The sequence below is a fragment of the Dysidea avara genome, chromosome 7 (genome assembly GCF_963678975.1).
Source record: "Dysidea avara chromosome 7, odDysAvar1.4, whole genome shotgun sequence".
Lineage (NCBI taxonomy): Eukaryota > Metazoa > Porifera > Demospongiae > Dictyoceratida > Dysideidae > Dysidea > Dysidea avara.
The window spans coordinates 39,218,253-39,231,990 of NC_089278.1; the positions used below are offsets into that span (position 1 = coordinate 39,218,253).

A 13,738-nucleotide genomic window follows, 5' to 3' on the forward strand; every position below is an offset into this window, starting at 1 on the left:
AATCAAATATTTTGTTACAGCTGCAATGACTCGTTTGGATAATAGAGAGTTCGGTTAATCGGTGTTCGGATAATCGAGGTTCCACTGTATAAGAAAGTTTTTCCTTTTAGAGGTAGAATTATATTGGTAGATGTCTCTCTGTAGGGATCTCAGAAACTGTCCTTTATATAAGGAGGCTAAATGTACAATGTCCTTTACACAAAGGATCCATTAAAGAGGTTCTAGCTTACGGTATGAACGCCAGTGTACAGCTATCAATACCACTCAGTGTACAGCTATCAATACCACTCAGTGTACAGCTATCAATTAAGACTTGCCAAATCAATGCATTGCATATGCTCTAAACCATATAGTATTGATACACACAAACAAGCTGGCAATAAGAGACTTCTTCTTTGATGTCATTTGCAGTTGGTTCTGGTGTCACTACTTGTCGCAGTAACAAAGATTCCACTTGTTATGTACTAGTCAACACTTCAAAGGGAAGGTATTGCTTCAGATTTTATAAGCTTAAAGCACAGTGTTAACAAGTCATGCACAGCAGGCCATAATGATCAAGTAGTTACTTTTTTGTCGGTAAAAAGTATTTGAAGTAATTTGTATAGGTAATACACATTTAAGTGTAATTAGGGAATAATCGTATGAGTAACAGTTAAAAAGTGCAATTTTTGGCTGTTATGAGTACAATAATTCCATAATTGCACGGAAATGTGTGATCGCCTATATAGTGACCACTTTCCGCACTAGCAACCATTACTTTTGAAAATTAACCACGGCAAAAGCCTAATCACACTTAGCAACCATTGCTATTGCACAAAATGACCTTTACCATAGCAACGGTTACCTAGCGACTGTTGCTAAACTACTGCATTGTTGCTATACTACGGGCATCTATCACTACGGCAACAGCAGTAGGCAATTTGGTTCAAATAGAATCACACCATACTGTTGGAGTAAAGGTGCGATTACAGAAACTTTTGTAACAATTAGTAACATTAATTAAGACTCAAAGGGCGCTTTTTATTGTGCAAGATATTTTATTTATGAGCAACATTTAGGGTGTGTGTGTGCATCACTTTGCGGGATACCTACCATACAGACCACCATACTTTATGATAAATCCAGTGGTTGGTGGCTTGCTACTGACCACCAGGACATGGCAAAGTGCTTAATAATATGCACGCACAAGCATACAATACTTAAAATGTGTAATAAATACTGCTACATACAAATACTCAAGTATTCGATCTAAAGTCTACTAAAACGTCAATCTACACATTTGTGAAACTGAAATTCCTATCATTCAACCAACACACAATAATTGCAGCATTTGACCTGAAAGTAACAGTGTCTCTTCAACAACTTAGTACTTTGTGAAACATCTGCTAATATTGGTGCACCTCTAATATTGATTGGTATTGACACACGCACGCACACAAAGCAAAAAAAGTAACAGTTACTGTGCTAGTACGGTCACACCTACCCAGTGAACCAACACTGGGACACCTGTGTGCTACTCAGGTGGCAGGATTAGTAACATGCAGGAAGCTGTACCATGTTCTACAGGTGAAGGAGTGGGCACCCTAAGCCCACCTGGACCTTCACCCACTATGGACAGTTGGTATTTGCTTCCCTAGTTACAGGTACCCATTAATGTTACAGCTGGGTGGGTTGCTTCCCCAGTTGACACCAGGTCCCCAATATATATATAGATTGGAAGCAAGGTGAGTAAAGAATCTTGCTCAAGGAAACACACACAACACACACTAAATATACTATCACAAGACAGGAACATACTTGGCGACCACTATACCATTCAGGGTGGGCGGCTTGTAACTGAGATACCCCTAGTGTGAGTCGTTTTCTGTGCCCTAACAACTCAACACCTAACGACTAAACGACACAATTAATGGCTGCAATAGCAACAAATGATACTGCTTACATGAAGAAGATCAATATCCCATGGTTGAAGCTGTGCTACTCTTCTCAAATTGCCATATCCATTAATGATGAACTTTGCTTCAAGATATGATAGATTGAGAGCATTCAGCCAATCAGACAGTGTTGTCAAGTGGGCGTGGTTAGGAGTGCTTGGCAACAGCCGAGCTGCAGCCACAATAGTACTAAAGGGTGTGTAGATAATATTAAACAATGTGAAATCATGAATTACCTGCAATCTTCTTGTGCCGTAATGCCCATGTCATGTAATGTTTCATCATCAAGTAAGCCACAATAGCGCAGAGTATCATATCCATTATTCTGTAGCAGACTGGCATATCCTCCCATACCCAGCTGACCTAACCAGCTGTACACATTGGTTGCTATTAAAAGGTAGCAAAAATGATAATTGTTACCATGATAACACAGTAAGTTTCACAGTACAAGTGAGGAAGAGTATTTAACTCAAATACAACATACCACAACACCTAAGGTATTCTTAGATCTCACTATCCATATGACAAAAAGACTGATCTATTAGTGTGCTCTATACAGTGAATGACCTGAGCTCTATTACACATACTGCATAGCAGAGGGGGAAATATCACTACCACTGAAAATTAGAGGGGTGATTGTTTGAGATTTTTTATACATTTACAATGTAATTTGATCGAGCAGCAAATTTTGAGACAGAAAATTTCATGGCTAGAAGCCAATTAGTGAACATGCAACCCTTACACAAATTTACTGGGGTTTACCTCACAAAGTCTCTCTTAGAAGTAAAGATTGACAAGAAACAAGTTGTGTGAATTTTAACATATAACAAGACACCTACCTGCCTCGCATTATTGCTGTCTTCGTTGGCCATTAATGGAACACGTAATATATACTAGTATTAAAAAAAACAAAAATTGTTAATTTAAAAAAGAAGTAGGGATCTATGTAATAAAAGTAGTGAAACAAGAGATGAATGATGGTATTACAGCATAGCTCGGTGGGAAGTCCCTACTTTGGCATTGAACAAAATTATTGTTATAGCTAATGTGCCAAAGTAGGGATTTTACCACCGAGCTATACTGTAATATCATCATTCATCTCTTGTTTCACTACTTTTTATTGCATAGATCCCTACTTCATTTTAAAATTAACAATGTTTTAAAGTAATAGGTTTTTGTTGTAGCACATGCAGCTAGCTAGCTAGCTACAGTGTAACCTGTGACTGTTCTATTAGAATATCATATATGACTGTTGTATTAAAGTGACTGTTGTATTAGAGTATTGCAAGTCAGCCAAGGACTAGGGGTGTGCAGCTAGCTAGACCAATAAGGGGTGAGGTCATCTTGTTTACTGTTAGAGTAAATATAATATAGCTAGAGTCTGCATGGTCTCCATACTCTATCGCTATTAGTCCACCTAGATCTTTATTTTATGGGTGTGGTGGGTTGGCAAGAATCAGTGGTTTACTGGTGGATGGCCTGATAATGTTGGCCAGACATTTTTCTATTGATTTGCTACTTATCAGCAGTGTTGGGACAATTACTTTTTAAAGTAACTCATTACATATTACTTGCAACTGAACTATTTAGTTACAGTTACATATTACCCATATAATAAAGTAACTATAATATTACATATTATATTACTTTGTGTCCATAGCCTTAAGCTGTCATGTGTGAAACTAACACCTTATCACGTGACATGATTGTGTTGTTGGACAATGTGCAAATTTTGGTTATAAGTAAGAAGCTGGTGAGTAAGCTTCATTCAGTAGGCTTCGTTACTTCGTTGTGGCTAGGCGTTACTCAGTGGATTACTAACGAGATTAATAACTTCCTTACTTGTAGTAATAATATTATGTAATATTAGAATCGTTACCCACCAACACTGCATATCAGTAACTAAGAAGCCAGCACAGCCCTATAATCTCGTGTCTGGACTCCAATCATGGTCTACCTCCATTTTGAAGTCTATCTCTTTCCCACCCCGCCACCCTTGTGAGTACTCGCGATACTATTTTGCTTGTCCAACTGCTCAGATTTTCTATCTTATTTGGTGGGAAACTCTACAAGCAGCTACAATTACTGGAAGTGGTCTAAAAGGTGAGTATCTTTTGTGTAAATTTCATATGCGTGCTTGCTATCTTTGGCGAGTTATGCTGACTTGAATTCTTTAAAACTATTTATCTTGAAACTTCTAATGTGCGATTTGAATTGTTTTCCCAAAATCCAGTCACATTTATTATACACTGTCAAGGTATAAGTGAAGTTCTGGGTTTATCGGAGGAGATGGGATAAATGAAACAGATTTTTTTTTACTCTACGTAAAATGGTCTTATTAGAGCTTTTGATTTAGCAGTCCTTGTGATATGGAGTTGGAGAGGTACATGTATGTATAACATCCAGTTTACTGGACATTGTTTTCACTGCTTGTGATGAGCTTAAAGAGGCAGTACATCAAGCCATGCATGTACTATGAGCCACAAATTTGTACTATTACCATCAAATTGTTTACAATTGTCCTTTTAGAACAAAAATCACAACAAATTTTCAATTTTGTGGCATGATGCAATAAAACATAAGTTATTATATTTCAGAAGGCTCAGTCTCTCATATCAATGGTGTTTGACCAGTTTTTCTCTTTCAGAACAGCTATGTTTACAGCTCTCGTTCAATTTTAAAAATATATAATCCCACAATCGAGCCCACCAATTGACCTTTTTCTTAGCTTGAACACGTGTGACAGCTCAAGAACGACGTGGTCTACTTCAGCAATGATTGATGCCAAACGCGACACTTCAGAAGCAGACTGAACAGTTACAACCACTGCAGGACGATGCATGCTCGCTTAAACAGTGGAAATCGAAGAAGAGGAAATTGTCTCATCGCTCCAGGAGCTGTGAGAGACGTCACCGTTCTCAACGCAGAACTAGATCTAACAGCCTTCGGAGAGGGTGAAGATCCTGCTCTCGGAGTAGAGCATATTCTCCTGTCTCCCATTCCCGGAGCAGATCTCCCTCTTGGAGTAGAAGGCCACCATGCTCTCGGAGTAGAGAAAGTGGTTTATCATGCTCCCCAAGTAAGACACACTCTCGGAGTAGAGCATCGCCGCCCTCTTGGAGTAGGGGAAGTGATCCACCTTCACGCTCTTGGAGTAGAGCAGGCCATAGGCACGACGACAAATCGCAATCCTGGAGCAGGAGTTACTCGCGATCATGAAGCAAGGGTCATTCACATTCCTGGTGCAGAACAAGACATTCTATATCGCTTTCTCGGAGCAGAACACCTAGTTCTGTGAGCAAGACCAGAGACTGGGCAGATCTGTCAGACGATCCTGACTATGAACAACAGCTAGTCTTTAATGAATTAGAGAGTGAAACTCGTGCTTCCAAGACTGCCCCACCTACCAGACTGGTGGAAGTATCAGAGGAGACAGCAGCCTTCTTGTGCTCCAAAAGACCAGAGACCACTGACCGTCTGAAAACCAGAAATGCATATGCCCTCCCTAAAGTTTCAGCCACAAGACAGCAGTTCTTGATGCCGGAGGTTCCCAAAATGTAAAGGCGTTGGATAGAGAGCTAGGCCTGATTCAAAGCGTTGTCCTAGATTCCATGGCACCCCTCACTGCCATTGTTGAGGCTGACGCCAAAGGTGACAATGTGACCCATCAACAGGCTGTTAATGCTGCAAAGGCAGCCATTGAATTGGTGGGCAATGCAAATGCCAAAAATTAACCATTTGAGGAGGACCAAGATCATTTCCCAAATGAACAAGGCTCTCCTCCCCTTAACAGAAGAGGATACTAACTTTTCTGATGCTGCTCCCTCTCTACTTGGAGCAGCCTTTGCCCAGAAGTCCAAGGAATTGGTGAATTGGTGGACCAAGTTAGAGCCATGAGATCCCACCTCCCTGGCCACAAAGACAGTAGCAAACCAGTTTTCTCGAAATGTCCCCTCCCCCCCAACAGCAGGGGGGGTTACTAGTACGCCCAGAAGTCAAAGAGGGGAGGAGGTCGAGGATTCAGATGCCCCACACAAGGGCAGAGACCCCAGTGGGACAAATGAACATAATACACACAATTGTTCAAAACTTTTTGACAATAGATTTCAAAAGTACATTGCAAAATCACCTAGCATGTCTGGGTATAACCCCCCCCCCCCCCCCCCCCCCAAAGCAGGAATTCATTACTAGCAAAACTGGTTCAAGGTAACCCAGGTCCGTTGGGTCCTAAATACAATCCAGGGTTGTCTGATAGACTTCTCCTCAAGTCCACATCAACCTGTAACACCGCATTGTCTTCAGCATTTTGTGGAACAGACTTGTCTGATTTCGGAGGAAGTCACTGAACTACTACGTAGAGGGCAATACGGGAGATAGTGCCTGTAAAACAACCAGGGTTTTACTCAAACCTCTTTCTTGTTCCCAAGAAAGATGGAGGGTAATGCCCAGTAATCAATCTCAAAGCTTTAAACAAGGAACACTTCAAAATGGAATGAATTCATACATTGAAAGACATTCTGAGACAGAGGGACTGGTTAGCCAAAATAGATCTAAAGGATGACTTTTTCTCAATTCCCATTCACTTAAGCCACAAAAAATTCCTCAGGTTCAATTTCAAAGAGATGACCTACCAATTCAATTGTCTTCCTTTTGGCCTATTCTCAGCCCCATGGGTGGTTACAAAACCCCTGAAACCAGCACTAGCCATCCTCCGAGAGAAGGGTGTACGACTAATAGCCTACATCAACAACATCTTAATTCTGGCGGACTCAATCCTAGATAATGTGACCGGAATGCGGTACCTTGTAGAATGTTTGGGATTCATTGTGAACACCAAGAAATTCGTACTGAACTCAGCTCGAGAATTAGCACGTGATCACAGACATTATGGTGTCTCGGATTTGGTGTCTGAGTGGACAGCCTGTTTTTTGACTTTCGCTATGAAAGGCGCCGGTTCAAGGTTGTTCCAAGGTCGTTTGCTTACTTCTTTTTCCTGTTTGTTCTTTCAGGGACACCCGACACGTGCATTATTTGGAATAAACTAGCCAGATCGACCCATGAAACTCCATCATGGATGACAACAATGATCCCCATCGCCTGTGGTGTTACTGTTTACAACCAGATAGAGGTCGGAGAATGATTTTTTTGTGATAGTTGTGAGTACTGGTCATTGTGACTGCTGCCTTGGGAATTGAAATTTTATCTGATGCTAACGATTTTATGTTTTAAATGCTCTGGTCAACCCCCACCATATGGGGACCTACCCACTTACCCTTCCTTACCTCATTTTTATGGAATGATGTGTCAGGGTCTGACTTTTCAACTATGATAAATTTGGCCTACAATGAGGCCATCCATTGGAGACACAATTTATTCAGTGTTCCTGTGGGCAAGGCAGGTTGCCGATTAGTACAGGAACTTTCTAGACTATTTCAATCTTATTCTGATTGTTCTGCATTAGAAGGAATTGCTTTTAAGGCTGCAATGTTGATGCCGATTCTGTTGTTACAAAAACCACACTTTAAGTCACGGTCTAAGGAGGATGCTAGAGAGTTGGAAAGATGTTTGAGGTGTTGGCTTGAGGGTGACCTGGACAGTTTACTACTGGAGTGCCGCTCAATACAATCTCATCTTCCAACTCGGGTTTCCACTGCTCCTATGTCTGGCCAAGTGTCTCCCTCTTGTTGACCAGCTGATGAAACAATGTTTGTCTTGTTCTCTTGATATTTACCATCAGATGTTCCAGTGTAAGCGTGAGGCAAGGTCCTCAAGCCCTGCTGTCTTGTGCACCTTGGCTAAATCATTTCCTGATCGTGTTTCACCTTCTCTGCGACATGCCTTTGAGGCTGCTTCTGAGTGTGGCTCATCAGGCTGGTTGACTACCCTCCCCATTGCTGCACATGGATTTTCCATGCCCAAGGGTTAGTTTAGGGATGCTCTTTGTCTACGTTTTGGTTGGCAGGTTCCTAACCGCAGGGCCTGAAATTATGTTTTGGAAATGATCTGACAAATCCTGCTATTTGGTCAGACATACTCAATAGTACTGTACAAAAAATTCTAAAAGTGCTCAGACATTAGCCAAAAATGGTCAGAAAATGGCAGATGTCTGACCATAATTTCAGGCTCTGGTTACTAACCTGCCTCAGACTTGTGTGCGTGTGGCAAATCCTTCACTGTACAACATGCCTTTGGCTGTCCTTGTGGTGGTTTTCCATCAATTCACCACAATGAACTATGTAATCTAACAGCGGAACTACTTAGTGAGGTGTGCACTGATGTTGGCATTGAGCCCGCTCTCCAGCCCCTGGATAGCGAGCCTCTTCGGTATGCCACTGCTAATAGGGAGGATGGTGCGAGACTTGATGTGGTAGCCTGGGGCTTTTGGGGCCTGAACAGGCAGCATGCATTTTTTGACATTAGGGTGTTTAACCCATTTGCAAGCTCCTATTCGTGGTCTCCTTTGTCCCAGTGTTATGTTACCAATGAGCAAGAAAGAGGCGTGCTTATGATGAGAGAGTGAGAGAGGTTGAACGGGCATGTTTTTCTCCTTTGGTGTTTTCAGCTAGTGGTGGCATGGGGCCATCTGCTACCACAGTTTACAAGAAGTTAACTTCCATGTTGGCAGACAAATGGGATATGAACTATAGTAAATGCTTGTTTTGGTTGAGATGTAGGCTTTGCATATCACTGTTAAGGTCTGCTATCATGTGCCTGAGGGGACATCGATCTTCTGTACATCATCCCATACCTGCTTGCGTTGATATGGCCTATTCCGAAGGCAGGCTCAATGCTGATGCCCTCGTGTAGTTTATTTTACTGTCGTTGGTGTTGTCCAGCTGTCCAGCACTTGATAGCCAGTGCTGGGGGTGGTAGCAAGGGCATTCCATCTAGCCCGGGAAAAAAAAAGCTCAGCTAATAGAATTCCTAGGTCTGTCTGTAGACTGAATAGCTATGGAGATCAGGCTCCCTTCAATCAAAATCAAACAAATCCGAGCGGAAGCTCGCAAGTTAGCAAGGCAAAAAACTGTTTCAGCCCGCATGCTCTCACAACTACTGGGAAAGATGAATGCGACAAATTGTGTCCTTCCTCAAGGGCCCCTGCTTTACCACCACCTGCTAATGGCACTAACGAACACACCGGAGCAGAGCTCCCAATGTTACGAAGCACAAGTCCCTCTAACACAAGAGTGTCTAGAGGAGCTGGAATGGTGGAACAACAATATGTGCAGGTGGAATGGCAAAACCCTCATACGAAAGGACATAGACCTAGTGATTGATTCTGATGCATCCCTGGAGGGATGGGGTGCTTGCTGCTCCAAACAGAGAACAGGGGGACAATTGTCCCAACAGGAACGCTTGATGCATATCAATTGCCTAGAACTACTTGCAGGAACTCCGGCAACCAAAACCTTTGCAAAGTCCAAGACTGCTATATCCATTTTATTGAGAATCGACAACACAACAGCGGTAGCCTACATCAACAACCTGCCTCCAGGGAATTGGTGATGCTCACAAGGGATCCGTGGATGTGGTTGCTGGAGAGGAATATCCACATTGCAGCAATGCACTTGCCAGGTGTACTGAATACAATAACTAATATAGAGTCCTGGGAAATGCTAGACAGGACAGACTGGAAGCTGAACCCTGTGATATTCCAGAAAATCAACAACCTGTATGGTCCCTTAGACATGGACCTGCTCGCATCCAAACTGTCCACCCAGTTCCCACTCTACTTCAGCTGGCAGCCAGATCCTTATGCACTGGCAACACATGCTTTTCCCCAGTCATGAAGTGCTATGCCAATCCTCCATGGAACCGGGTTCTTGCACAAGTACAATCCCAACAGGTTCAAGTAGGGCTAGTAACTCAGGCACAACCATGGTTTCCAACACTTCTGAACATGCTCACTTTTGAACATGCTGATAGACCATCCTTGGCTAATCATACCGAAACCTAGGAAGCCTACCAGCAAAGATCCCATGCCTCTTCTTCCTTAGTTAGCCGTATGGCACATCTCAGGCACAAGTTCTGAAGTCAGAACCTTTCAGAAGAAGCTACAGCACTTCTCTCAAGTCATGGAGGGCCAAAACAAACAAGTAATACGACTCGCTGTTTGGAAAATGGCATAGCTGGTATGTTAAACGGAGTTTTGATCCGTTTTCTGGACCTGTAACCAATGTTGCCAATTTTCTGGTACGACTATATGCAGAAGGGTACCAATACAGTTCAATTAACTCCTATAGCTCTGCAATCTTGTCAGTGCATGAGAAAGTTGATAGTCATAAGATGGGACAACACCCACTGATATCCAACTATTTCCATGATAGGCCTTCTCTACCCAGATATACCACCAGAACATGGAATGTCCAGACTGTGCTGAATTATCTGGAATGCTTGGGAGAAAATCAATCCCTGCTCTTAAAGATGTTATCATGGAAATTAGCAATGTTGCTGGCTCTGACACGCCCTTCACGATCAGCAGACTTAGACTTGACAAGAAGAGTACACAAACCAGATGGTGTGTGTTTCTATCCAAATGTGTTAGCTAAGCAATCCAGGCAAGGCTCACAGATAGCTCATTTCTTTTTTCCTTCTTTACCTGGAAATGCTACATTGTGCCCAGTAGCAACTCTTAAAGCATATGAGGATAGAACCAAACCCATCCGTGGTGATGAGACCAGGTTGTTAATCTCCTTCATCAACCCATACAAAGCTGTGACTTCCAGTTCAGTGGCTTGTTGGCTTAAAGCTGTGTTGGGTGCAGCTGGGATAGACACTGCGATATTTTCAGCACACTCCACCAGAGGCGCATCTTCCTCTGCAGCTGCAAATGTTGGCATGACATTCTTAAGGCAGTTAACTGGAGTTCTGAGTCGGTATTTCAGAAATTCTACAATAAACCATCTGACAATCTGTCATATGGTAGAACAGTTCTGTCCAATTCAGCTACAAACAACACCATTGATATGAGAGACTGAGCCTTCTGAAATATAATTCATAAATGGCTCAGACCACAAAGTGGTTGCATGCTGTTTAGAATTGTATGAAAAAGGTGAAGTTGAACATATCAACAGTCCGACCTACCCACCCTTGTAGTCCTTATCAAAAGTCGATTGGTGGGTTCGATTGTGGGATTATATATATATTTTTTAAATTGAATAAAAGCTGTAAACATAGCTGTTCTGAAAGATAAAACTGGTCAAACACCGTTGATATGTTCACATCACCTTCTTCATACAATTCTAAATAGCATGCAACCACTAGCCATTTATGAATTATGTCATATTTGCATGATGTAAAATTTGCACTTGTATGGCTGGTATACTGTCCTTTAAGGCTAAATAAGTGGGCTTCACTTTTATCTATGAACATGTTTGGATAACTGAGCTACTGTAGACCTCTTGATACAAGGACCCTTAGTGTGGCATCTTATCAGTGAAGAGGTGATTATTCCACCCAAAGTAACAGCTCAGTTAGTGTATTTTTAACAGCTGTATACTCTATTAGGGCAATTGAACAAAACTATAGGAAAGTCAATTGTCTCTCCACCCATATTGATCCTGCACTTGCAGTTCTACTAAAGCCATTCATAAACCATACCGTATTTGACCAGTTAATAGCCGCGGCTACTATAACTTTCAATAAGGAAAACCCTGTGGCACCTATCCGAGGGAAGTTACTATGGGCTTGTGTGGCAGCAGTAGCCTGTGGCATTTATATGGATTCACGAGTGACTGGTCTAGTTTAATCATTCTTTAGCTATCATTCATTTTAACTCCTTTGCCCGGTTTCCACTTCAAACGTGTCATAACAACACTTACACCAGTATAGATACAAGCCGTGATGGCTAATGACTAATTCTAGGTTGTGGAGTGGCAACTATACGAGCCATGGCTACTAACTGGTCAAACATGGTATATGGCATTGTTGGGTCTCAAGCCTAACATACCCTGCTGGTCACTGTGGTTATCAACTTGCTCCAAACCAGCTGTAACCTTTTCTAGCACTGAATCAATCTGTGTGATGGGCATTAATTAGAACAATGGGGTCAGGTTAACAGCTTACCTGATCAAATTCTTGTTCCACTCGGTCACTGCTCCACAGAGAGTTACGATTCTGATCATCTAGGCAACTGGCATTAGACCTGCGAATCACTGACCTAGCCATACTTCTTGTGAGGTCACCATGGCAACTCTTATCATTATTTATAGCTGATGCTGTAATTACTAGTCCAGTAAATGGATTATCATGGTTTTCTACTAGCTCATGTGAACCACCCATTGGGTCATGTGAGCTCTCAGATAATGAGAAGGTGTGGTCACTAAGCGAGTTGCTACGCTTCAAGTCTAGCTTGTCATATGAGCTACTGATCACTTTTGGTTGACCGGAAGGTGTGGCAAACACATTAGCATAATCTTCTTCATCTTCAGCATAGTTCTCGTAATCAGGGTCACCGGTTACTGGGTCAACAAAGCTACTACTATTGCCCGGTGACAACACTAGACTGTTGCTACGTTGTATTGGTTGACTGTGTATCTTAGTTAGTGCCTTATGGTAGTCACGACTATCTTCTTCTTCTTCATCCAGCCTTGAGCCCTGAGAGGATTTATTTTTGTGTTGCTTACTAGTGTCCTGTGTACCATTGCTTTGTTGTATACTGCTGTGCTGTTGTTTCTTATCGATGGTGTCAATAAGATCTCCAAAGTCAATTTGTAGCGGGGCAGCGGCAGCAGCAGCAGCAGATTGAGCAACAGGCTGGTCCTCCCAAACATTCTCATAATCTGGCAATGATTTAGCTATTGGCAGGTTGGGTGTTGTTGCTATGGCTACCTTTGATGGGTTAGATGTTCCTATGGTGTTACCACGAGTGGTCCAAGAGTCACATAAGAATGGGTCTGTGGATTGTGGTATGGATTCTGTAGATTGTGGTATAGGATCTGAGAATGGAGATGTCAAGTCAGGCTCGTCCTCATCATCAAAGGACACATTCTGGTAGTCATGGCTACCCATTCTTTGTAATGAGTTAGAGTCCATAGCAAGGTCACCAGGATCAATGTGAACACCAGACAATGATCCCTGAGTATTACCACGTGATAAAGCTGGCTTGTCATCAGACCAAGAGTCATGTAAGAATGTGTCTAGTTCCTGAGGGCCTGTTGCCATGGCACTGGTGGAGCGTTGTCCAAGTGATGATCTCTTATTGACTCCACTGGCTTGTGGTATAGCCATCATCAGGTATTGATAGTTTATCTGATCAGTATTACGACGTTCTTGAGCCATTTGACCACCACTGGATAACTGGTAAGCACTTTGTGACTGGGGTAACACGGTTTCTGCTTCTGGACTGGCTGCTGTCTGGCTGGCTGTCTCTGCATCTAACAGTGTAACAGTATGACATGACGAGTGCACAATATGTGAAATAGTATATGTATATGTAATAGTTATACCATGGCTGCGAGGGATTTTGCTGATATATACACCCAAAGCACGAGGGCCGCAGGCCCGAGGGCTGCGGGTGTATATGTCAGCAAAATCCCAAGCAGCCATGGTACAAGTGATATATATCACTTGGGGCGCACTCACCTAATAGGTGAAAGAACTAATGAGAACTCATCCCATTTGTTTTATACAGTAGCATCTGAAGATCGATTATGGTTTTAATAGCGTGGGCTAATAGCCATCAAAACGTTGTCCATACGTTAAAACGTCATTAATACGTTACTATGCTTCAACACGCAATGTTAGAAAACTTGCGATTGTGGGATGGAGTTTATATTGTTATCATTTTTGTACTAAGTTAAGCC

The 13,738-nt window shown here is 42.3% G+C and overlaps 1 protein-coding gene across 1 annotated transcript in view; it reads right to left on the reverse strand.

Moving 5' to 3' along the window:
* The window catches only part of LOC136260824 (ankyrin repeat and sterile alpha motif domain-containing protein 1B-like), a 34,337-nt gene that overhangs the window by 16,325 nt on the left and 4,274 nt on the right, over positions 1–13,738 (reverse strand). Inside the window, exons 7-11 of the mRNA XM_066054702.1 lie at positions 12,000–13,309; positions 11,884–11,950; positions 2,171–2,321; positions 1,943–2,123; positions 1,798–1,893 (exon numbers count right to left, since the gene is read on the reverse strand). Of these exons, the coding sequence (XP_065910774.1) occupies positions 1,798–1,893; positions 1,943–2,123; positions 2,171–2,321; positions 11,884–11,950; positions 12,000–13,309 (1,805 nt within the window). The remainder of the gene's footprint in view (positions 1–1,797; positions 1,894–1,942; positions 2,124–2,170; positions 2,322–11,883; positions 11,951–11,999; positions 13,310–13,738) is intronic.